At 44.1% G+C, this 27,069-nt stretch overlaps 2 protein-coding genes across 2 annotated transcripts; both read left to right on the plus strand.

Annotated features, from left to right (window-relative positions):
• Positions 1-2,503: 2,503 nt before the first annotated feature.
• LOC121871685 (histone-lysine N-methyltransferase SMYD3-like) lies at positions 2,504-11,535 on the plus strand. The gene is made up of 3 exons (XM_042374099.1): positions 2,504-2,704; positions 7,834-8,011; positions 11,359-11,535. Exons 1-3 carry the CDS (start codon positions 2,553-2,555, stop codon positions 11,443-11,445), a joined length of 417 nt encoding a protein of 138 aa, XP_042230033.1. The 5' UTR covers positions 2,504-2,552; the 3' UTR covers positions 11,446-11,535.
• A 1,968-nt stretch (positions 11,536-13,503) lies between these two features.
• Positions 13,504-26,071, plus strand: LOC121871811 (N-lysine methyltransferase SMYD2-like). The gene is made up of 6 exons (XM_042374313.1): positions 13,504-14,206; positions 21,535-21,711; positions 22,056-22,194; positions 22,642-22,812; positions 23,241-23,403; positions 24,705-26,071. Exons 1-6 carry the CDS (start codon positions 14,132-14,134, stop codon positions 24,973-24,975), a joined length of 996 nt encoding a protein of 331 aa, XP_042230247.1. The 5' UTR covers positions 13,504-14,131; the 3' UTR covers positions 24,976-26,071.
• Positions 26,072-27,069: the final 998 nt, after the last annotated feature.

Genomic DNA, 27,069 nt, shown 5'->3' on the forward strand with positions numbered 1-27,069 from the left:
GAGTCAGTCAAAGAGGGAGGGAGTCGGTCACAGTGAGAAGGAGTCGGTCAAAGAAGGAGGGAGTCGGTCACAGAGGAAGGGAGATCGACCACAATGTTTACTTTTCACAGCATAGGTGTCGACGCTGTCACCTACCCTATTTGCACCCTTCCTCCTCCTCCTCTTTCTCCATCCCCTCTCCACCTTTCATCCACCTCCCTACCCTTATTCTCCCGTCCCCCTTCCCCTTCCCACAGGGTTTGCTACGTCTATTGTTTGTTTTGACTAAATACTAGTTAATCACCTCAACGACTGACTGACTCACGAGGGTATTCTAAGTATAGGAGCGACCATGGTAGTGCCTCTCTCCTTACTCCAAGTCCACTTTTAGTCTCTTTCTTCTTCATGTCCGCCGTTCTGTATCCTCCCTTTCTTTATTGAATTCTTTATGAACATTTATTATTTATACGTAGAGAATAGGTTAGGGTTTCTCTAGATTATTGTGGAGAGGGTTGGGATCACTTTGGTTAGGATAGTGTATGATGTGGTGATGTTGGGCTAGATTAGGCTAGAAGTGTGTATGCTATTGTAATGTTAGGTTAGGTTAACATAGTGAAGGTTAAACTAGCTTAGGGTAGAGTGGAAGAGTGAAAAGTGAAAATGCGTCCCAAAGCCTGATAGCCTGTTAGGGGGACCAAACCATGGGCACACAAAGAACCAACGTGGTCGGCACTGTACTCGACGCCATTCATTTCTCCAACTGTAAAGGTACGTACCCATCTACAGCTGGATGAACTGGGTCGACCCTGAATGCGAACTAGCGACAGTTAGGACAGATGGCGAGCGCTGTATACATTCCTCGGCCGCTGCTTTCCCGAGTGATATAATTTAACAGAATTAATAATTTGAGCTTGAGGGATTTGTCTCCCTTTTTTATAATTGTATTGTGGTTTTATGAACTTATTTACTGTGGTAGTGAGGAGACGTGAGAGCACCAAAGATGGATTGTGTCTGTTAGTATACAAACTCTCAGTGCGTCAGGTCTCGCTATGTAGGTCACGTCAGGTTTAATGTAAAGGTGTTGTGTTAGAACGATTCTCAATTCTAATTCTCGCTTAAGGTCTTATAGATCAGAGATTATGTCACGTCTTATGTTAAGGTGTCCCCCAGTGAGTCAGTAGTGTTACATCACTCCCCTCACTGGAAGACACAATCATCTGTCACACGACCACTGACAACACACACACACACACACACACACACACACACACACACCAACGTCTGCAGTAGTGTCTCACGTTATTCACAACTGAATATATATGAGTCTTGTATCCTTCTTTAAAACCTTACAATGTATTACTAAAGATTTATAAGTAGCACATTTCAGTAGTTCCGTGGGATTGGACTGTAAACAATGTGACGTAAGAAATAATGGAGACTGTAGTTACATTGGGATCGGAACCAAGTATATTGTTGACATGGACGACTACGACATTGAGATGGTGTTTCCTTAGCAGTTATTCTGTAACTATAAATTAAAATGGCAATATTGAAACTTGCTCAATCTAACCAACTTCCAAAATACCCTAACTTAACCTAGCTCAGCCTTACAACCTAACTTAATTTTATCGAACCTAAAAATGTAAACATCGAACAATGGAATTTATCAAGATGAAAATATCCTTTACGACTCAAACACCGAAAACGATGAAAACAAAACAAAACATTAACCTAACCAAACCTAACCAAACCTAACCTAACCTAATTAGTGGTAGATTGTGTTAGGATAGGTCTCGATGCTGTATTATATTAAAAAATTTCTATTTACGGGTCGGTACCGTATTTTGATTTTATCCTTGTATTGTATAGCTGAGATAAAATTGGTGTGTTGGAGGTGTGTGTGTGTGTAGTGGTGGAGGTGTGAGTGTAGTGGTGGAGGTGTGAGTGTAGTGGTGGAGGTGTGAGTGTAGTGGTGGAGGTGTGAGTGTAGTGGTGGAGGTGTGTGTGTAGTGGTGGAGGTGTGAGTGTAGTGGTGGAGGTGTGTGTGTAGTGGTGGAGGTGTGAGTGTAGTGGTGGTGTGTGTAGTGGTGGAGGTGTGAGTGTGTGTGTGGTGGGAGGTGTGTGTGTAGTGGTGGAGGTGTGAGTGTAGTGGTGGAGGTGTGTGTGTAGTGGTGGAGGTGTGAGTGTAGTGGTGGAGGTGTGTGTGTAGTGGTGGAGGTGTGAGTGTAGTGGTGGAGGTGCAGTGGTGGGAGGTGTGTGTGTGTGAGTGGTGGAGGTGTGTGTGTGTGGTGGAGGTGTGTGTGTGTGTGTAGTGGTGGAGGTGTGTGTGTGTAGTGGTGGAGGTGTGTGTGTGTGTGTAGTGGTGAGGTGTGTGTGTGTGTGTGGTGGTGGTGTGTGTGTGTGTAGTGGTGGATGGTGTAGTGGTGGGAGGTGTGTGTGTAGTGGTGGAGGTGTGTGTGTGTGGGCGGGAGCTTGGGGCAGGTAGGCGGGATAGAGGGGTAGCTCGGGCAGTGCCCCGTGGCAGGTGGTGTGTGGCGGGTGTGTGGTAGTGTGGTAGTAGTGGTGGTGGCAGCATGAGGGACTACGTCAGCCTGAGGGCTCAGGCTCTTCTAGCCAAGAAACCTGTTAAGAGGGGCGATGTCCTTCTTACCTCCAAGCCCTTCTGCACCCTCCTGGCCTCCTCCGTGGTGGGCCGCTACTGCGAGTACTGCCTCTCCTCCGTCAGGTGGGTACTGCTTCTCCTCCGTCAGGTGGGTACTGCCTCTCCTCCATCAGGTGGGTACTGCTTCTCCTTCATCAGGTGGGTACTGCCTCTCCTCGTCAGGTGGGTAGGCTTCTCCAACGCCAGGTGGATACTGCTTCTCCTCCGTCAGGTGGGTACTGCCTCTCCTCCATCAGGTGGGTACTGCTTCTCCTTCATCAGGTGGGTACTGCCTCTCCTCCGTCAGGTGGGTACTGCCTCTCCTCCGTCAGGTAGGTACTGCCTCATCTCCGTCGGGTAGGTCTTCCATTCCATGATTATTGTAGACATGTTCATGTTAAGGGCTGACACACCTAGTGCAGGGAAGATGAGGCGGTGGTGGGGGCAAGAGAGTAGATGGTGGGGGAGTGGGTAGTGTGTAGCTAAGGGGGTAGTGGGTGGTAGGTGATGAGGGCGGAGAATGGGTGGTAGGTGGTGAGGGCGGATGGAGTGGGTAGTGAGCGAAAGGGAGTGAGTGGTGGATAGTGAGGACCGGGGAGTGGGTATTGAGTGGGGAGAGAGGTAAATGGGTAGTGGGTGGTGAGGGCGGGGGGCGGTCGTATCTGATCAGCCTCAGTCAGGACAAATTTGAATTTAGTCTGAATTTCATTATTGAGAGTAAGTAAACCACAAGTCTTATATAAAGTAGGTAAACCAGACAAATTTAATAATATATTTTTAAAAAGATTGGCGGCCATTTTCTCACGAAGAAGAGTATGGGAAGCAGAACTGATCTCACCTTCCACTCGGCTACTTCCCCCGTCCACCATCACCATCACTGCGCACCATCACCATCCACCATCATCGTCCACCATCACCATCACCGTCCACTATCACCATCATCGTCCACCATCCCCGTCAACCATCACCATCATCATCCACCATCCCCGTCAACCATCACCATCATCGTCCACCATCAACATCCACCATCCCCGTCCAACACACTCAAGGTCAACTATTACAATTATTAAAGTTTTCACATGTGTTGGGCTAATCGGTATATATTTACCTGTATATAAGATCTCGAGCTGATAAAATAATAACATAAATAATATCTTCTCTGCTGTTTATGTTTACTGATGTAACAACACTAAATAACGCTATAATATCGTTGTCACCATCAGTTTATTACTTTAATTGTATTATTCTCTAAGACTGTTATCATGTCTCTTCTCTCGAGCTTTCTGTATGATGTTTAATGAAGTCAGAAGTTTAAAAATATTGTCACTACTGTCGACAACAGTCCTGTATAGAGGAACACGTCGGTGGCCGCCGCCGTCCATTGTTTGCTGGACAAACACACTAACATCCTCAACCTCGACTTATGACTCCCGACTCACCACAAACACGACCAGCAGCTACTGCCTCTGTAATATACAGCACACACACACACACACACATATATATATATATATATATATATATATATATATATATATATATATATATATATATATATATATATATATATATATATATATATATATATAAGTGAAATAAAAAATATTTCCAAAAACAGTTACGTTAAGACGTTTTGTAGTAGAGAGACGGAACAGTTTACTGCCACTACTGTATGTGTGGCGGTAACATGCACAAATACATCTCCCTTACACAAACCTCCTATATACACATTCCCCCTCACACAAACACGTTCATCCCTTACATACCCTATAGGCATAAACACTCACATACACAAACACCTTCACAAAGAGACAAACACGTTCCAGATACAAAACACCCACATACACACAAACAACCCTTCACACACACACCCGGAGGGTAAATACTGAAGAAATGGTAACGTCACTTGGCAGAGCACCAGAGGCCGTGTGTCCAGGCTTTCGTGTACGTAAGATACAACTCTGTGTATAGGTTAGAGTAGGTTAGGTCTTTCGCTTATCATTCAAACATTAATATGTATGATTCTGTGTATTGAATTAAGCATTATTCTGTGTGCTATATTATGCAGGATTCTAAACTGAATAGGTATGATTCTGTAGTGTACTGTACTGTATATGCATGATTCTGTGCTAATTAAGTATGATCCTATACTGTACATGTATGATTCTGTGCTATATTAAGTATGATCCTGTAGTGTACATGTATGATTCTGTACTGTATATGTATGATTCTGTACTGTATATGTATGATTCTGTACTGTATATGTATGATTCTGTACTGTATATGTATGATTCTGTAATGTATATATTATGTATGTCGAAACGAATTTAGCCCTTATGTTAGTCATTATGTATACTCGTCGACTGCAGGAGTATGCTGATGAATAGAATGGTATATTTTGGTGTATATTTCAACTTGAGTGTACGCGTTCTTGTAAACCCTATATGTCTACTTGTATGATCACTGTGTATGTTGTATGAGTATCAATGAGGTAGTGTATACTTACCCACTACATGGTCTGGATTCGTGTATGTGTGTGTATGATTGTTATTATTCATTGTGTAAACTTTCGCCTCACGCATCTCCCATAAGTGTCAGTGTAGGCAGAAGGTGGGTGATCGTTCGCCTGACACAACTATCACTGATTGCTCGCGCTGGTGATGGTGTTAAGATCTCGTCGTGGAAATAAATGACCTCAGTTGTCAGTCTGGATGATACGAACGGCTATACCATGACACTCTCTGCTGTCACACGTATAAGTAACGCAAGTTGTCACATTAGTCACAGTTCAAAATGAAGTTAGTGACATGTATGACAGTGGCATGTGTGGCATTATTGTCATTTAATTTATATAGTTTGGTTTAGTCATTCGCGTCTGACATGACTTGACTGGACGATATGAGGAAGGTGTATATAGATCACGTGAACATTAGACACCCCAGGTTATTCACCTATTGATTAAACAAAAACCTAACGCCAATTTAACCTAACATAAACTAACTAACGTAATTTAACCTAATCTAACCTATCCCGATGTAACAATCCTAGGATAACATAAGGTAACGCTAACCTAACCTAACTTAATTCCTATCTGTATTTTTACTTATATTCATTATCTACTTATCTGTCTAGTTAACTGTGTTTCTCTGTCTTTATCTTCAGGGGTTACTTCACTCTCTCTCTCTCTCTCTCTCTCTCTCGTTTTACCTCCCTCTCTCCCTCTCTCTTTTTCTTCTCTTTGTTTTTTCTATTCTCTGCGTTTTTCCCTCCTTCACTGCCCCCACTTTCTTTCTCTTTTTTTTCTCACTACCTCTCTCTCTCTGCTTCTACCTCACCTTACCCCCTCTCTCTCTCTCTCTCTCTCTCTCTCTCTCTCTCTCTCTCCTCTTCGTCTTCATCAGTTACTTGGAAATAGTATCGTATGAGGGTCTTAAACCAATTTGGTGAGGATCAGCTCTGCTTTCCTCACCACTTCCCTACGTGTCTTCCCGCCACTACTCTGTTAAGTCTTCCCGCCACTTTCCTGTCGTGTCTTCCCGTCCCTTCCCCGCCGTATCTTCCCGTCCCTTCCCCGCCATGTCTTCCTGTCCCTTGCCCTACGTGTCTTCCCGCCATTTCCCCGCCGTGTCTTCCCGCCACTTCCCCGTCGAGTCTTCCCGTCATTTCTCGGTCAGTTTGTGTGTGTGTTTACTGGCACACGTTCAAAGGTTCTCACTGTTGCTTTGAAACCCACAGATTCGGGGAAGCATTAACCTAATACTCTCAGTGTTTCAGTGTGACCCTTCTCCCTCTCCTCCTTCCTTACCTCCCTCTCACTCCTTCCTTACCTCCTCTCCTCCTTACTCACCTCTCTCTCACTTCTTCCTTATCTTTCTTCCACTCCTTCCTTACCTCCCTCTCACTCCTTCCTTACCTCCTCTCACTCCTTCTCCTCCCTCTCCTCCTTCCTTCCTCCTCTCCTCCTTACTCACTTCTCTCTTACTCCTTCCTTATCCTTTCTTCCCTTTCCTTCTTCCTCCCTCCTCCCCTTCCTTACCTCTCTCACTCCTTACTCACCTCTCTCCTCCTTCCTTACCTCTCTCACTCCTTCCTTTCCTTCCTCTCTCCCTCCTTCCCCTTATCCTCCTTCCTTCCTCCTCTCCTCCTTCCTTACCTCTCTCCTCCTTCCTTACCCCTCCTCCTCCTTCCTTTCCTTCCTCTCCTCCTTCCCCTTACCCTCACTCCCTTCCTCCCTCCTCTCCTCTCCTTCCACCTCTTTCACTCCTTCCTTATCTTTCTCCCACTCCTTCCTTATCCGTCTCTCCTCCTTCGTTCCCTTCCTCTTTCACTCCCTTCATCTCTCTCTCATCCCTTCTTTCTGTCTCTTACTACTTTCTTGCCTGTCTCTTACTCCTTCCTTCCCTCTTACTCTCCCCTTCCTTTCCTCCTTTCTTCTTTCTCTCACTCCATCCTTCCTTCCCTTCATCTCTCGCTTCTTTCATTCCTTCCTCTCACTCCTTCTTTATCTCTTACTCCTTCCCCCTCTCTCTCACTCATTCCTTATCTCTCTCTACCCTTCCTTCCCTCTCTCTCTCTCTCTCTCTCTCTCTCTCTCTCTCTCTCTCTCTCAGGTATACGGATGGTACGTACTTTAGGTCAACCGTCGTGCTCAGTGTAGTTGTATCGTTATCTCGTTTAAATAACATAATGTAATGTAATGTAAGCTTCGTATTACGTCACGATAAGTTCTGTCATAAATCTGAGCTATGGAAGAGTTTCATCCAATTTTAGTAGATAATAATAATAATAATAATAATAATAATAATAATAATAATAATAATAATAATAATAATAATAATGATACCAGGTATTTCAGTTGTCCTCCTTCGTGCTGTTGTTTCATTAAGGTACTGTACTGTGTTACGTTACAAAGTTACAGAAATGGAGACAGTCACACGAACAGACGCAACAGACAAGGTGATGTAAGTTAATGATCACGAACTATTAAGTAATGTTATAAATATCAATAAAATTTCACCAAGAAACAGCAAGACTAGATAACAGGACTCGCTGCCTTGTGATGTTGTTGGTGTGTAGTGTTGTGTAGTGTTGTGTAGTGTTGTGTGTGTTGTGTGGTATTGATGTGTGTGTTGTGTAGTGTTGTGTGTGTTGTGTGCTGCTGCTTGCTAATGTGATGTGCGGTGTTGGTGATTCACTGTCGACATCTCCTACAGGAAGGACCGGTTGTTGAGGCGGTGTGGGGGGTGTGGACGAGCGTGGTACTGCAGCGACCTGTGTCAAGAGCTGTCTCAGCCATTCCACCAGCGGGAGTGTGCCCTCTTCCACCACCTCCCGGACTACAAGCCTACGGACTTCGCCAGGTTCCTCGCTCGGCTCATCTGGAAACTCAAGGTCAGAGGTCAAGTGGATTGTGACCTCAATGATTATTTGCTTCATTAACCACAACTAACGAACTTTGTAGTGTTATACTTTTCTTGTTGTGTGTATATATATATATATATATATATATATATATATATATATATATATATATATATATATATATATATATAATAATAATAATAATAATTAACGTTTTATTGAAAAGTTCTGCAAGGCTGAAAATATACATGGACATAAATGACTTATTACATACATTGGTGGTTTAAAAAAGCCTTCATTGAAAAGGTAAAGGAAACATAAGTGAACATACAGATTAATGTAGGATTGTACGTGTTGAACAGCAAACACGTAGTGTAGTAACTCCTCCCAGATGGTATGTGTGTGTGTGTGGTGGCCAAGTGGTGTATGTGTGTGTGTGTGTGTGTGTGTGTGTGTGTGTGTGGCTGCATGTAGTGGTGTGTGTGTGTGTGTGTGTGTGTGTGTGTGTGTGTGTGGCGGCCAGGTAGTGGTGTGTATGTGTGTGTGGTAACTGATGGTGTATACAGTATGTGATGTGGCTGCTGAGACACCAAACAGAAACCTGAACACCACTCCTGATCACTGTGTATCAAGCAGAGTTTTCAGACACAGACACACTATAAATCCTCACTATTAGGGGAACACCATCTACTCACTCTTTGTGGCGGTAAACCTTCAGTGTAACATAACACTTGGCAGTCATGACTGTGAGACAGCTTAAGTGAGTCAGATAGATCTTCTCCCACAGTTCAGGATTAAGCTTTGCCGAAGGAGTCTCATGAGAATTCCGGGTACACTTTGCAGTAGATATCTGTAGCGGGAAGTCCTATATGACTGGAGGACGTTGGGATATTTTGTGAGATCCTGATGTTCCAGTAATGTTGTTTATCCAGTTTGAGGAATTTAGTGGATCTCGTGAAGATTAGGTACCCGAGGCTATTTCACGTGATGATTAAAAACGCTAATTTATCTTAACGTAACGTAATGTAACGTAAACTAATCAAATCTAGCCTAACTTAATGCAAACCAAACCCATCAAAACTTAACCTAACCTAACTTAGCTATTGTAACCTAACTTAACCTATCAAAACCTAACCTACTATAACGTGAACCAACCTAAACTTAACCTAACCTAACCTAACCTAAACTAAACTAAACTAAACTAACCTAATTCCCCCAAGGTAGCGTTATGGTATTTAATCACCAGGTGAAATAAACTGGATTATCTCCGTAAACTTCACGCAATCCATTCTCGTTATACAATAAAGCAAGCACACACACACACACACACACACACACACACACACACACACACACACACACACACACACACACACACACACACTTAATCATCGACGAGTACATTGAGTACCGAGTCATTTTCATCAAACCAGTCCTGGTGTATTCTTTCGATCTGGCCGAGGATCTCTCTGCAGGTTTTTGTCATGACAGTGTCGAGAATATCCCAATCAGCTGGGATTTGGGTTATTTGTTGTCGGGTTATTTATCCGCCCATGTTCGGGGAGACGTGAAGTGAGAGCTTCGCTCTGACCAGCCGATGATCAGTGTCACAGTGGTCTGAGCCAAGCATGGCTCGGGTGATATTTGGGCATCTCGGTGATCTCTTTCTCTGACAATGATGTAGTCATTGATATGCCAGTGTTTGGATCGTGGGAGTTGCCTGGAACCCTTGAACTTGTCGGCCTGCTTAAACAAGGTATTGGTGATAGTGAGGTTATGTGCAGCACACTTGCTGAGGAGGAGTAGGCCGTTGGGATGATAACACTTGCCTAGTCCATTTCTCCCCATGGTTCCCTGCCAAATGTCAACATCTCTGCCAACTCTGGCATTGAAGTCACCGAGGAGCACAACATTATCTTCTCTGGGGATAGAGGTTAGCACTCTGTCGAGGTCGACATAAAGGCCCTGATGTTATCCTCTGCATCCTTTGTGTGCACTGATGAAAAGGGCATGACGTGAGTGATTCAGTAGGACTCGGAGCTTCATGAGGCGCTCATTGATCCCAATAAGCATTTCAATTAGCCTGTGTAGGATGAGTTGGCGGATGGTGAAGCCAACTCCATAAATGCAATTTCTCTCCGCAGCAGGCTTACCTTCAGAAGAAGGTATAGCCAGAACCCCGATCTGTGAGTTGGCCCTCGTCTGGGAGCCGGGACTCACTAATGGCTGCTATGTCGATTTTATACCTAGCGAGCTCTTTTGCCACAAGGGCGGTTCTTCTTTCAGGACGCTCATTTGTACCAGTATCCAGAAGGGTCCTGATATTCCATGCAGCGACCATAAGAGGTTGTATAGCTTGTTTTTGCTTGGATCTGCGATTTTGATTGTGTTTTCGACCGCATAAGGATGACTTTACTGGGTGCTGTTGCCCAGTAATTTTTTTTGTAGGCAGGCTATGTTTAGGGCACTTCCGCCCCCTCCCCATGTGGGGTGAGAAGAGTGGCTCTTCGAAAGTTGCACAGACAGGACCGGATTGCACTGTTGCCTAGATCCCAGTGCATAAACAACCATCTTATCTGTGCCGCCCATGTGCAGAGTTGTGACTAGAGACTCCCGGCAGTCATCTCTGCCTGTCCCCGTCGCCACTCGCCCGTCGTCATAGGGACTTTTGGGGGTATAGGGGTTTTGATGATGATGAGAGGTATGATGAGGTGGATGATGGCTCTCCCTTTTCCTGGTCCAGTGGTGAAAGTGTTGTAACGACTGGGGAGAAGGAGAGCTGCAATGGACTGCCGATAGCCCAGTTTGTTGGGTTTCGGCTTAGTAGCCTGTCCATCATGCATTGCCTTCGTCCACCATTGTAGTCGTTGGGTTCCCATGGTGGTCACCTCTTCCGCCTATACCGCCGTTGGGGTCTTGTTGGAGCTCTATAAGCATGTCTGCCTGATGTGGGGCTCCACCGCAGATTTTTCGTTCGGGATTTACTCCCGTAGCAATATATCTTCCAAGGTTAACCAGCAAGGCAGTGGGGTAATAGTTGGTAGGCGCCAGGACGTGTCCACATGCCAGTGGGCCTACGCCCGCCCCCTCACACACACACACACTATTGACAATATTCCGCCTGGGTGCACTAGCATGTGAGACTAACAACACACTCACATCCTGATAAAAACTCACTCAAAAGGCGAATTATTCCTTCATATAAAATATCTAACCCCCACTACCACAAGCAAGCAGTTATTTTCCTCCATTAACAATACTGAATAATATATGCTTGAAGACTTCTTTTAATAATACCTTCTATAGTTCTTCATACGTATCCGAGTGTTATTTAGATGTTGTTTTTCTTTCTTTCTTCTACATTAAACACTTAACAGGATGGAGGGGATGATGTTGCTGAGAAAATTGACGATAAGAAAAGTCGACGGTTTAAGGATCTGGTAGGCCGTAAGTACAGACTATGATGCTGACTAACTGTAGATCCCCTCCTCTGTCTGTTTTTGTCTCTGTCTATTTTGTCCCTGTGTCTGTCTCACTGTCTGTATTCGTCTATATTTGTCTGTCTGTATGTATGTTTGTCTGGCTGTATTTGTTTGTTTGTGTCTGTACGTATGTCAACATGTCTTTATTTCAAATGTGTATGTTTTTACACACACACACACACACACACCATTATACCTAACCAACCATGTTATAATAATTTACAGTGTGTTTGTACAGTGTTTGGTCCACCTCGTGTACCATAGATGTGTGTTTGTACAGTGTTTGGTCCACCTCGTGTACCATAGATGTGTGTTTGTACAGTGTTTGGTCCACCTCGTGTACCATAGATGTGTGTTTGTACAGTGTTTGGTCCACCTCGTGTACCTGGCCCATTTGTTAATACAATCTTATATAACAGAAGGAAAAACTGAACTGCATGATGAAACGGCGACAAGAAGAAGTAGACAGTGCGGTTAATGTAGACAGTGCGGTTAATGTAGACAGTACGGTTAATGTAGACAGTGCGGTTAATGTAGACAGTGAGGTTAATGTAGACAGTGAGGTTAATGTAGACAGTGCGGTTATAGTGTAGACAATGTGGTTAGTGTAGACAATATCAAACAGTAGTTGCCACGTAATTGGTTTAATAAGACCAGAAACCTGTTCCCTGGGACAAAACTGGTACAATACAACATACATTAGACTCCTGAACTGGTAATGTAATTGTATTTTAGAGGTATTGTTGTAGTAATGTATTTTTTATATGTAAAAGAAATAATGATTACAAGTCATCTTTATTTTCTGCAGACTTTGACTAACATATTTGTTGATCCGAAATTGAACTAATATTTGTTTTTGTTTTATTTCTAGCGGTTGTGAACGTAGAATAATCACACCCCTCATCTGTCAACACAACGAGGCAGAAAGAGGCTATCTATAGTATTCTATACTATAGAACACTCTTGTACACAACACTAAGACGCATGTGCAGACGACTGAAGACAGAAAATAAACGATATCGGATAAGAAAGCTTTCAAATGTTTATGAAGTAGTCGACACTTTCCTATAAATGGTTAAAACAAGAAACTCTTCTGAGATTTTAATTCAATGTTGACGGCGGCAGCTTGTGTAAGTAGGCAGATGTTTACAACAATTACTTTGGCGGGGGACCGGTGGTAGAAGCGGTACCGTTCTTGCCTCGCAAGCGAGATGTCACGGGTTCGATTCCCGGGCCGGTGGAAGTTGTTTGGACTTACTTCCTAGCCCCCATTAGTCCCTGTTCACCTAGCAGTAAAGTAGGTACCTGTTGTAAGTCGAAAGTTGCGAATTCGTATTCAGGGAGTTGCTGGAGCTCCCAATAACTTGACATAAACCACTGACTCTTCAGGCTTCTACGCCCTTAACTCATGAGGACACAAAGGCAAGCATGAACTTAGCATGCTTCCTGTTGGGCGCTGTAAACGCTACTGCGCTTCACCTTACACAAGGATGTGGGGGTGCCCAATAAAAAAAAAAAAAAAAAAAAATTACGTTGGCATTTATTTACGTAAATTATCGGAGTTATGGACACTTAAACTCGGAGACACTACATAAAACTTACCTAACTGGAGACTAAGTTAGTAACTTATTAAAATTTACTGTGACGTCAGTTATACCCAACACTCGGGCACTGGATGAATGATTCTCTGTAAAAGCCAGCAACAACTTATCGGCCACTGACAGTCATCCTCGTAGACCTAATACTGCCACTGTCACCCACTCATAGACGGGAGATGGCATTAGTTATAAATATAAACAGCAAAGGCAAAATATTAATCGTTCACAGAATAACTTGATGTTAAAAGATTCTCAAGTAAACCAACGAGAAATGTTGGTCTAACAAGGCGTATTGCCCTTCCCCGCCTCCTCTCTCCCTCCCTCCCTCCTGCCTCCCCCCATCCTTTCCTCCTGTCTGCCGCCCTCCTCCCTCCCTGCTTGCCTGCCTCCCTCTCTCCTTCCTGCCTGCCTGCCTCCCCCTCCTCCTGCCTGCTTCCCTCCCTCTCTCCCTCCTGCCTGCCTGCCTCCCTCTCTCCCTCCCCTCCTTCCCTCCCCCTTCGTCCCTCCTCAGTGATCTGACACACATCATAAGACAATAACAAAAGTCATCATACAGCAAAATACCCCAGCTGTTACTAACTCAACTGGACGTTGTACGACATCGCTCGAATACTCACCTCAAAATATATCTATTGAATGTTATGACATCTTGCGTGCGCGAGCGCGCGTGCGCTGTGTGTGTGTGTGTGTGTGTGTGTGTGTGTGTTCAAGAATCTGTTGCTGAAAACATTACTGATGGTGGAAGTTGTTAGAGAACAGTATATCACCACAGAAGTTATTAACTGTTATGATATATACTCGATAACTTCACAATCTTCAGACTCGAAAAACTGACTTTACAATCTTTAACTCAGAAAAAAATAAACTGGCTACCCGATCTTGAAACCCGAAAAAAAAAAACTAAATTCACAATCTTTAATCCGGAGAAAAAACAGTGACTTCACAATCATAGGCGTGGCGCTGGACAATGTGTGGCCAGAGATGTCATTAACCAGAGTGGGGGCGGGAATGTTTCAGACAGCCGAGAGATCAGAGGAGACCAAGAGCACCTGGACTACCTCGACAGCCTCATGCCTGACCTACTCATGTTGGTGGGCCGACGCAACCTCCCGAAGCGTGACAAACTCACCGTCATCTATGGAAAGGTAGGTCACTGTTTTCTTTTTTCCTCGACTTTCTTTTATTATTATGTTGTTCTTCGGCTCTCCCTCCCTTCTACAGGTAGTGTTTCTCTCTCCCTTCTACAGGTAGTGTTTCTCTCTCCCTTCTACAGGTAGTGTTTCTCTCTCCCTTCTGGTAGTGTTCTCTCTCCTTCTACAGGTAGCGTTTCTCTCCCTTCTACAGGTAGTGTTTCTCTCTCCCTTCTAGGTAGTGTTTCTCTCTCCCTTCTACAGGTAGTGTTTCTCTCTCCTTCTACAGGTAGTGTTTCTCTCTCCCTTCTCTACAGGTAGTGTTCTCTCTCCTTCTACAGGTAGTGTTTCTCTCTCCCTTCTACAGGTAGTGTTTCTCTCTCCCTTCTAGGTAGTGTTTCTCTCTCCCTTCTACAGGTAGTGTTTCTCTCTCCTTCTACAGGTAGTGTTTCTCTCTCCCTTCTACAGGTAGTGTTTCTCTCTCCCTTCTACAGGTAGTGTTCTCTCTCCTTCTACAGGTAGTGTTTCTCTCTCCCTTCTACAGGTAGTGTTTCTCCCTCCCTTCTACAGGTAGTGTTTCTCTCTCCCTTCTACAGGTAGTGTTCTCTCTCCCTTCTACAGGTAGTGTTTCTCTCTCCTTTCTACAGGTAGTGTTTCTCTCTCCCTTCTACAGGTAGTGTTTCTCTCCTTCTACAGGTAGTGTTTCTCTCTCCCTTTCTACAGGTAGTGTTTCTCTCCCTTCTACAGGTAGTGTTTCTCTCTCCCTTCTACATAGTGTTTCTCTCTCCCTTCTACAGGTAGTGTTTCTCTCCCTTCACAGGTAGTGCTTGTCTCTCCTTCTACAGGTAGCGTTTCTCTCTCCCTTCTACAGGTAGTGTTTCTCTCTCCTTCTACAGGTAGTGTTTCTCTCTCCCTTCTACAGGTAGTGTTTCTCTCTCCCTTCTACAGGTAGTTTCTCTCTCCTTCTACAGGTAGTGTTTCTCTCTCCCTTCTACAGGTAGTACTTGTCTCTCCCTTCTACAGGTAGCGTTTCTCTCTCCCTTCTACAGGTAGCGTTTCTCTCTCCTTCTACAGGTAGCGTTTCTCTCTCCTTCTAAGTAGTGTTTCTCTCTCCTTCTACAGGTAGTGTTTCTCTCTCCCTTCTACAGGTAGTGTTTCTCTCCCTTCTACAGGTAGTGTTTCTCTCTCCTTCTACAGGTAGTGCTTGTCTCTCCCTTCTACAGTAGCGTTTCTCTCTCCTTCTACAGGTAGTGTTTCTCTCTCCCTTCTACAGGTAGTGTTTCTCTCTCCCTTCTACAGGTAGTGTTTCTCTCTCCCTTCTACATGTAGTGTTTCTCTCTCCCTTCTACAGGTAGTGTTTCTCTCTCCTTCTACAGGTAGTGTTTCTCTCCCTTCTACAGGTAGTGCTTGTCTCTCCTTCTACAGGTAGCGTTTCTCTCTCCTTTCTACAGGTAGTGTTTCTCTCTCCCTTCTACAGGTAGTGTTTCTCTCTCTTCTACATGTAGTGTTTCTCTCCCTTCTACAGGTAGTGTTTCTCTCTCCCTTCTACAGGTAGTGTTTCTCTCTCCCTTCTACAGGTAGTGTTTCTCTCTCCCTTCTGGTAGTGTTTCTCTCCCTTCTACAGGTAGTGTTTCTCTCTCCCTTCTACAGGTAGTGTTTCTCTCTCCCTTCTACATGTAGTGTTTCTCTCTCCCTTCTACAGGTAGTGTTTCTCTCTCCCTTCTACAGGTAGTGTTTCTCTCTCCCTTCTACAGGTAGTGTTTCTCTCTCCCTTCTACAGGTAGTGCTTGTCTCTCCCTTCTACAGGTAGTGTTTCTCTCTCCCTTCTACAGGTAGTGTTTCTCTCTCCCTTCTACAGGTAGTGTTTCTCTCTCCCTTCTACAGGTAGTGCTTGTCTCTCCCTTCTACAGGTAGCGTTTCTCTCCCTTCTACCATCACCACATACAAACACTATACCATCACTGTACCACCACCACTGTACCACCATCACTGTACCACCACCACTGTGCCATCACTGTACCACCATCACTGTACCACCACCACTGTACCACCACCACTGTACCACCACCACTGTACCACCACCACTGTGCCATCACTGTACCACTGCACCGTCCCAGTAATGTCTTCCACACGTCATATATGGCGGGGTGTCTGCCGGGTGACGTCTGCCAGCTATACTCCCCGAGTCTATTCCTGTCGAGTATACTGGCTATAACGCCTCATATACCCGAGGCTATAATCTTATATTACTGACTATACTGATGATTATTTGTGTCGTTCTTTCTTATGGATTATATTTAATGATATATCCCACCGAATGATGCTATAAATAAGAGTGTAATTCTTTAGGACTAATTATAACGTCTCGCATATACACGAATAGTGTTTCCTATACGACTTGGTATAATCGTCATTGATACATTAACTTAAATACGGACAATATTCCTATAGGGTATAACAGAGACTATATTCCAGGGTATAGTATAATAACGCTTATATTGTTCATTATATAATATGCTATAATACTATAACACCTCTGATGAATATAGCGATAGTTTACGATGGCAGAATAACGCCTATAGTAATGATTATATAAGAGGGTGTATATGGAGAGAGAGAGAGAGAGAGAGAGAGAGAGAGAGAGAGAGAGAGAAGAGAAGTGAATAAGAGTGAGGGAGAATGAGGGAGGGATGTGTTTATCATGTGCTGTGACGTAAGATCTTATTTATGACATTTCATCTATTCTCTCTCTCTCTCTCCATTTTTCTTGCTCTCAAAATTTCTTTCACATTCTCCTTTTTTCTCTTTCTGTCAGTCCTTCCTTTTTTTCTCTCTCTCCCTCTGCCTGTCTGCATTGTGATTATTTACTCTTCTTTTTCTCTCTCTATATCTCGCTCCTCATTTCTTCTTTATCTCCCTTTTCCCTTTCTCTATGTCTCCTCCTCCTTTCCTCTCCCCCCTCTCTCTCTCTCCTTTGTCCATTTCCCTACTTTCTCTCTTCCACTCTTTATCTATCTCTCCTCTCTTCCCTCTATATCAGCAAGACAGTCGACCAAAATAATGGATGACTTGAAGATTAACCTAACCTAACCTAACCTAACCTAACCTAACCTAACCTAACCTGACCTAACCTAACCTAACCTAACCTGACGATCTCCAGACCAAAAACCTCATCATAAAACTCTCATCTTGTTTACCTTTCCTGTCAAGTGCACTCACACCTGCCACTACATACATACATACATACATACATACATACATACATACTGTACATACATACATACTGTACATACATACATACACACACTTACTACTTCTAATAATAATAATAATGTCAACAAATCTATCAAACATTAATAAAAAGAAATTTTGCAGAGAGAGAGAGAGAGAGAGACTGGCATATATTCAGTAATGTGTGTGTGTGTGTGTGTGTGTGTGTGTGTGTGTGTGTGTGTGTGTGTGTGTGTGTGTGTGTGTGTGTGTGTGTGTACGTGTGTATGTGTGTACGTGTGTGTGTGTGTATGTGTGTAGGGTATGCTGTCGTGCCCGGGATGGCAGGTGAACTCTAATTATATCCAGGTAATGAGAGAATCTAAGGGAAGGTTAAGTAACCCTTTTGCCAGAACCCGACGAGAACCAGGTGTCCAGAGCGCCAATCACCTGGTCCGAATTCTCAGCTGTTACTACATTAATTGATCAATATTTACCTTTTTTTTTTTAGATTCACAATACAAGAAGATAAATAAGTTCCTGTGAATATTAACTCCATTAGCTTAGTGAGGTGTAGGTTAAGTGTGCTTATGTTAGGTTATGTTTGGTTAGCTTATGTTGTCATGTTACGTTATGTTATGTTTGGTTAGCTTATGTTGTCATGTTACGTTATGTTATGTTTGGTTAGCTTATGTTGTCATGTTACGTTATGTTATGTTAAGTGAGGCTTAGGTTAAGTTTAAGTTAGGTTATGTTAGGTTAAGTTGGGTTAGGTTAGTTATGCTATGTAAGTTATGTTAGGTTAATAGATGTTTGATTAGGTTAGGTTAGCGTTAGGTTAGGTTAAGTTAGATTAGGTTAGATTAGGTTAGGTTACGGTTAGATTAGGTAAGGTTAGGTTAGGTTAGGTTAGGTTAGGTTAGACTAGGTTAGGTTAGGTTAGGTTAGGTTAGGTTAGGTTAGCGTTAGGTTAGGTTAGATTAGGTAAGATTAGGTTAGATTAGGTTAGGTTAGATTAGATTAGGTTAGGTTAGGTTAGGTTAGCGTTAGGTTAGGTTAGGTTAGGTTAGATTAAGTTAGGTTAGGTTAGGTTAGCGTTAGGTTAGGTTAGGTTAGATTAGGTTAGGTTAGCGTTAGGGTGTTTAATCATCAGGTTAAATAAGCTAGGGTGCCTAATCTTCACCTGATCCTGCCCAATAAATAAACAAATTGGTCTTTAGTCTTTGTGTTTCCTTAATATATTTCCTCATCTTCTGTTTAAGAGGAAAAATTTAACTTACGAACCTTTGAGAATCAGGAGGCCAGAGGGTCACCATACTGGCATAGTTATTAAACAGGAGATAGACGAGGTAAACAATGTGTGTTGGTGATGGTGTTTGATTGTGTGTGTTTGATTGTGTGTGTTTGTTTGTGTGTGTTTGTTTGTGTGTGTTTGATTGTGCGTTTGTGTGTTTGTTGTGTGTTTGTCTGTTGTGTGTTTGTTTGTTTGTGTGTTTGTTTGTTTGGGAGGAAATTTGATATTTATTTATTTATGTTATTTTAATTTTTAGGTTAGGTTAGTTTCGTTTACTCACTCGCTCACTTACTCACCATTTACACTAGCACTCGCATATCCATAAACCCACTGAGTCGTCTTTTCACACACACACACACACACACACACACACACACACACCTACCTGTATTATTAATAACTCAACACCCAGACGCGTAAGGTGAGAGGGAGGGGGGGGGCGGATTTGACCCTACACCTGCTGTCACCTGTCTGCCTTACGGGTGACCTCGACCTGACCTCCTCCTCCTCCCACATAGAGAGAGAGAGAGAGAGAGAGAGAGAGAGAGAGAGAGAGAGATCCTCACCTCTATAATTATTCACAACTCCTTTAGTTCCTTTTTCTATTTTCCCATTTTTCCTTCCTCCCTCCTAACCCCCCTCTCTCTCTTCTTTCTCCTTCCTTTCCCTTTCACCTCTTCCCTCTTCCATTAGCCTCCTTCACACTTATAGTAAAGGAGGGGGAGAAGAGAGGAGGGGGAGAAGAGAGGAGGGGGAGAAGAGAGGAGGGTTTGTTGGGGTTGGGGTGGGTTGGGGTGAGTGTGTGTCGTGCCCCCCCCCACCCCCTCTACCGCCCACCCGGCCCACCCCGTGTTGACAGACGGGTGGGCCGCCGAGAATAACTCCTGAGTCATTTCCACGCATGACACCTTGACACAACACCCATCCCACCTACCCACTCACCATCCCACCTACCCACTCACCATCCCACCTACCCACTTATCCACCCATTCACCTACCCACCTTCCCATCCATCCGCCCACCTACCCACCTTCTATTTCCCACCCACCTGCCTTTTCAGCTGAGGTCGCCCTCTTAAGGGTACCCACCTGAGAAGTGAGGGGTGAGGGAGGAGGTGAGGTAAGAGGAAGACAGTGAGGTGTGAGGAAGACAGTGAGGAGTGAGGAAGACAGTGAGGTGTAAAACCCTCACTACATCCTCACCAGCCTCCATAGGTGGTAACTTCCCTCAACAGAAGTTAGGTGTGAGGGGTGAGATGTGGGGTGTGAGGGGTGAGGTGTGAGGGGTGATGTGTGAGGGGTGAGGTGTGGGGTGTGGAGGGGTGATGTGGGAGGGGTGAGGTGTGATGTGAGGTGAGAGGGGAGGTGAGAGAAGTGTGAGGGGTGAGGGGAGGGGTGATGTGTGAGGGGTGAGGTGTGGATGTGTGGAGGTGAGAGGTGAGGTGAGAAGTGAGGGGTGAGGGGGGAAGTGTGAGGGGTGAGGGGGTGAGGTGTGAAGTGTGAGGGGTGAGGTGAGAAGGGTGAGGGGTAAGGGGAAGGGTGAGGGTGGAGGGGAGGTGTGAAGGGTGAGGGGCAGGCAGCGTGAGGGGTGAGGGGGAGAGGTGAGGTGAAGTGTGTGTGAGGGGAGAGGTGAGGTGAGAAGTGTGAGGGGTGAGGTGTGAAGGGTGAGGGTGAGGTGAAGTGTGAGGGGGAGGGGTGAGGAGGTGAGGTGGAAGGTGAGGTGAGGTGTGAAGTGTGAGGGGTGAGAGGAGGTGAGAAGTGTGAGGGGTGAGGTGTGAAGGGTGAGGGGTGAGGTGTGAAGGGTGAGGTGAGGTGAGGTGAGTGTGTGAGGGGTAAGGTGTGAGTGAGCGAAGTTATATACAGTTGTGACACAGTTACTGGATCAACAGTTACGATATCAACCAGTTACGACATCAACCAGTTACGTCATTAACCGTTTACGACATCAACCAGTTACGTCATTAACCGTTTAAGACATCAACCAGTTACGTCATTAACCGTTTAAGACATCAACCAGTTACGACATTAACCGTTTACCGTTTAAGACATCAACCAGTTACGTCATTAACCGTTTAAGACATCAACCAGTTACGACATTAACCGTTTACGACATCAACCAGTTACGACATCAACCGTTTACGACATCAACCAGTTACGACATCAACCGTTTACAACATCAACCAGTTACGACATCAACCGTTTACGACATCAACCAGTTACGACATCAACCGTTTAAGACATCAACCAGTTACGTCATGAAGCATTTACGACATCAACCGTTTACGACATCAACCAGTTACGACATCAACCGTTTAAGACATCAACCAGTTACGACATTAACCGTTTACGACATCAACCAGTTACGCTACACTCTGATGGCAGTAAGCAACTTCCTCCTACAGGTCCTGGTAGTAAAGAACTTCCTCCTACAGGTCCTGGTAGTAAAGAACTTCCTCCTACAGGTCCTGGTAGTAAAGAACTTCCTCCTACAGGTCCTGGTAGTAAAGAACTTCCTCCTACAGGTCCTGGCAGTAGTAAAGAAATCCTCCACAGGTCCCTGGTAGTAAGATCCCTCCCACAGGTCCTGCACCTGGTAGTAAAGAACTCCTCCCACAGGTCCCGGTGTCCCAGGGGTAGTAAGAACTCCCCACAGGTCCCAGAAAAGAACTCTCCTACAGGTCTTCCTGTGTAAAGAACTCCCACAGGTAGTAAAGAACCTGGTCCTGGTAGTAAAGAACTTCCTCCTACAGGTCCTGGTAGTAAAGAACTTCCTCCTACAGGTCCTGGTAGTAAAGAACTTCCTCCTACAGGTCCTGGTAGTAAAGAACTTCCTCCTACAGGTCCTGGTGAACAGCTTCTGCCTGCTGGACGACAGATTGACGCCCATAGGCACCAGCGTCTACCTAGCAGCCTCCGTCATCGACCACTCGTGTGCCGCCAACGCCTTCGTGTCCTTCCTGGGCAACAAGTTGGTCGTGCGCTCCCTCGTAGACTGGCCTGACCTAGACTGGACCAGGGTGAGTCACTTCCCAAACACCCTCAACGACATACAGGAGTAGATGAGTCAGTAACGCTCCTATGCCATAGCTGAAACGAGTAGCTGAGTTATATAATTGAGATATATCACTGAGTTATACAGATAAATTATAGCTGAGACTTATCCTAAACCACACAGCTGACTTACAAAGTTAAACCACTTATAATAGCCGAATCACATCCCAACAACATAGCTGAATCGCAAAGCTAAATCACTAAAAAGTAAACTGAATTACAAAGCTAAAACACGTATAACCGAGTCCCATCGTTCATCATAGCTGGATCATAAAGCTAACCCTCCACACCTCCCCTCCCCCTTCTACAGGTGCGCATCAGTTACTTGGACGCAATGAACACGAGGGAGCAGCGACAGACATACCTACAGCGTCAGTATTATTTCACTTGCGACTGTCGGCTGTGTAGAGATGACTCCCACGACCTGACCATGTCCACTGTGCCCTGTGGTGAGTGCTTACTGTGTGTTGTGGTGAGTGTTTACTGTGGTGAGTGTTAGCCAGCGTACAGGTCACTACATCATCTTCATCACAAATTTCATCTTGGATCATCATACTCGTCAACTAGGTACAAAGTTTCTTCCCTATTGTAGACGTTCGGTGTTTGTTCACCTGAGATATAAATAATAACATTCATAACAACATGAACGTCTACTTTCATACCTGATCAAGGTGTCAGAAAATGTGATAAAACGACGTCAATCCTCTCTTGTGGGCGAGAAAATATAGACACCGAGAGTTATGTTATATCTAGTGAGGGAGAACCTCATGTGTGGTGTAGGAGGAGAGCAATGAACAGAAACACACAACCATGAATACTTAGGAAATGTGGATTAATCTCATTTTATAGATTTTTAATATCTTGGTTTGTGTTTGTGTGTGTGTGTGTTTCGGCAGGATCTCCCACCTGCGACGCCCCTGTCTTCATCGACGAGACTGCAGACGGAGGGGTGGGACCTTGTGAAGCCTGCGGGTTCAAGAACTTCCCCGACGACCTCCGCCAGAACTACTGCCGCGCTGCCGCCTTCACCAGGAAGCGGCTGGACGACCTGAACGAGGAGGACCCAGGTACTCTTACTCGCTTCTGTGTCTTTGGGTGTTGGGGGACCCCGAGGTGTGTGACGCAGGTGTAGGCGATAATACTGATATTTGTATACATAAAATATTTACTTCATTATTACACATACTGACTGACCCGACGACTTCACTATATGCAGTGTATGGCCCCGGGGGCGTGACGTAGAACAATGGTGTATAGTTTACATTTTAAAGTGTACCATATTTTTGTAAATATTACTCACTGACTGACAGACAACACAGACGGCATCTATTGTTGTATATGAACTATAGGGCCAAAGAACGGCCGAGGACAAAAACCACTGTTGAATACTTGTTTAAGATAGTTAGCTGACCTACTGTAAGGATCATGAGTACTTAACCTCTAGAACGTTGACTCCCGAGTGTACTGACCTGTGACCCCATCCCCCCCCCCACAGACCTGGAGGTGTGGAAGGAGGTGATAGAGGTGCAGGAGGGGGTACTACACCCCCTCAATGTATTGCGAGCCAAGGCTCTGGACGCCCTCCTCACAGCCACCGTCAACATGCGGGGCTGGCACACCTCCCTGGGCCTGGCTACCCTCAACCACCAAGCCATCAGGAGAGGTGAGGTTAGGTGAAATGAGGTGATGTGAAGTGAATGAATCCATAATAAAGACAAAATTATATTAATGTAAATACCAAATAACAAGAAGACAGCTTTAAGAAGGTAAACATGAGGTGTTGATTGAAGTGGTCGGGTGAAGGCAGTGTGCTATAGGCTAGGGTAGGCTTGTGTGGTGCCACTGACGGTCAAAACAATTCTTATTTTAAAAAACAAACACAAAAATACTTTACATAAGCGAGTTAAACCTATACAAATTTAGGTTTAATATGTTGTTTTTTTCCTTTTAATTAAGTTTGTGAGGCATCTAGTTTGTGTAGATCCTGGTGAGAAGTTTGTTGTGGTAAATTATCGTTTCCTTCAATATTATTTTCTTCACTGTTGATAGACTATTGTAGACCGTCGGAGAAAGGTAGTGTCACTGCAGGGATGATGGTCTCTATGCTTCCCGGTACCGAACACCAACAACACTAACATGGTAAAGTAACAACTATCAATAATTCCAGCATCTTCACTATTTACTGTAGGTTTTAGAGGTCTGGTGTACACTTACCACACACTGAAGATGACGGCCGGCTCTTGCCACACGGAATACGGAGCACCAACACGTCCACGCTGAAAGTAATAAAGATCCTTAATTAACCAGTTATAATATGTTACCATCTTTCTCCTATCGTCAACACCAAACCAAAGGTAACGGTGTCACTGTTCATTCATGGCTCTCACGTAATTTTTTTCTTAGGGGGAATAAATGGTAGAGGGAGGGATGAGAGGAGCGTCATTGCCAGGTCTTTCCACCGTGGAGTCGTCCTTCCTTGTGTGGCTGTGGTGTGATATTTATTGGTATCTGATCTGAACTCCTTTTACTTACCATTTACTGTTATAAACGAGCAGATGGCAAGTAATGATCTCAGAGTACATATTATTAATTAAAGGTTGACGTACCAAACTGATGGAAGTAATATCTTTACCATTCTTGAAGATGGACTTAATTTATGGAATCGACAATTTCCTCTCATCTGTCTTGCACTATAAAAGCTGTTCCAAGTCTATACTGAGTCACAGTCATTAATAACTCTATGTATTACCGTTATTTTGTTCAGGGTGGAGGAGAATGTAAGTCAAGCAGTATTATAAGCAAAATGCTCACACACACACACACACACACACACACACACACACACACACACACACACACACACACACACACACACACACACACACTCTGGCGTCGATATAATGTTTATTACTATTTGTAGTGTTGCCTTTTTTTACTTGGTATTCTCTTTCCTCCCCAGACACTACTACGGTGCCAAACATCCCACCTACGGCCTCTTCCTCTTGAAACTGGTCAAGATAGAGCTGAACAACTTGGCCTTTCGCACGGCCCTCGATCACCTCAAAGATGCCGAAGAGATCCTGGAGGCAGGTCTTGGCTCCAACCATCCGCTGGTCTACCACGAGCTGAACTTTTTGTTGGTGCAGGCGAGCGAGGAGACCAGAGTGGAGATCCAGAGGTCACTGATGTACGGGTCTCACAGCCACGCCGCCACCCGCACCAGGAGCTGAGGCCGCATCGTATACCTCACCTAAACCACTCAGTCCTTCGTGTGTATTTGTATACTGTACTCTGGTCTGGGATGGTGGCTGCTGTATTGGTTTGGTCCACTAAAAGCTTTCACTGACAGGCTACCGTAGTTGTTAGCTGCGAGCGTCGAGACCAGGCTAAGCTGTGGTCACGGAGGATAAGACTTTTGAGGCATCTCTTTCCACCAGTCATACAGTACCTCAGCTGCCAGATAAACGCCTCTAAGGGTTCTGTCAACTGCTGATACTTGCCGCGTCATCCACTGTGCACAACAACCTACGATAACACGGTGGTGTGGTTTACTGGGACAACTGTACGTCCAAACACGCTACATAATTTGTTGTGATCAAACTGAAGATTTACGGTCAACAAAGGCATAACTGACCATGAAGGTTCGCTACTTTGTGGACACAGAAACACTCACGTGAAGACCATTACCACCATCTTCTCTTTCCTGGCCACATAAATCAACATAATCCCTCGATCTCGCCCCCAACATTCAGTTTCTATTCTCTGATGAAATAAATCTAAGGAATGTTAATTTCCCATTTCACTGTGAACACTCAACTCCTCTCCTGAACACTTCACATTAACCCTAAAAAATCTCTCTGTATTCAATTTGTTCTCCAGTAATTGATGTAGAAATGACTGTTGTTCACTATGCACGACATTACATATACCGGCACTTATGATGATTGTCACAAGTTTGAGAAAATCTTCCGAGCTTTTTTGTGTCACCGTTTGGAATCATCCCAATTCTTTTCTCTCGGACCTTCCACACCCGAGGACAGATTTATACCTACTTGTGATGTGAGTGTGGACGGGAGGGAGCGAGGTGTTGAATGCAGATTACAGCTATAGGTGAAGTCAACACGATGATTCTTTTACTGTACGTTAGATGTGGAACGACGTCTTTGTGAAAAGGCTTACCTGGTGATGTGACCAATGAGCAGCGGTGTTTACCTTCGTGTACTGCCGGAGGATTATTTCGTAGCAGTAAAGACGAGGAGTGAAGCCGTGGGTATGAAAACACAGCTCCAGTTACAGTTTAATAATTGCTCTTGTAAACGCGGGTGAGGTAGTATATATATATATATATATATATATATATATATATATATATATATATATATATATATATATATATATATATATATATATATATATATATATATATATAATATATATATATTAGACTCAAGCTTTTTTCTCACACATAATATTGTGAACCTGAATGATGCGACTTAGAGATTAATTTTGTATTCATTTTGATAGTTTTAGCTTCTTTTGAATACAGAAGAGTTGTGATACCAATATGCTAGGAGCTTAGTTTTAAGTAGTCAGCTTGTCTACTGGTTTGGCGGCTGCTAGGTGTTGGAGAGTCTTGTGCTAGGTGCTGGAAGTGTTGTGCTAGGTGCTAGGTGCTGGATAGCCTAGCAACTCACTCTAACACAGTTCTGAGAAAATCATCGACAAAAACAACAGATACTTGACAGTGAAAAACTTGGTATATTTTATTACTGTAGAAAACCTAGTCACTCGCTCATATACTTTACAAAAAAACTGACACACCCTCAAAACAAGGAAGGAACAATTTGATTGAAATACAGATACAGTACATGTTGTCAAAGTTTGATTTTGATAATGGCGGAGGAGACAGTTAGCAGCAGAATTAACTTAAGGAATTACATAAATAATTTTAAAGATGTTATTTGCATGATACTTAACAAAAAGTGGAAACGAGAATATACAGAACCTAACAGAACCTGACTTTACCCAACCACCTAACCTTACCTGACCTAAAGATGTATTTTTCCTTTAATGTCACTTCCTTGCCGCATTCTGGACACATGCACGGCCTTCCACCAAGTCCTTGATCACACATAAAGTCTTATACACGATTTTGATCCTAAAGAAACACAGATGGATTGCAATAAATTAAGGACTTTCTAGTAGACGACGCCGCAATTGCGTTCATAAGGCAATGCCACTCCGACTCTCCTTGTGGAAGAACAATACCAATAGGAACATACAATTGACTTCGAATCCAACCCTACTAAATAAGAACACAAAAG

The sequence above is a fragment of the Homarus americanus genome, unplaced genomic scaffold (assembly GCF_018991925.1).
Source record: "Homarus americanus isolate GMGI-L3 unplaced genomic scaffold, GMGI_Hamer_2.0 scaffold39675, whole genome shotgun sequence".
In the NCBI taxonomy this organism is placed as follows: domain Eukaryota; kingdom Metazoa; phylum Arthropoda; class Malacostraca; order Decapoda; family Nephropidae; genus Homarus; species Homarus americanus.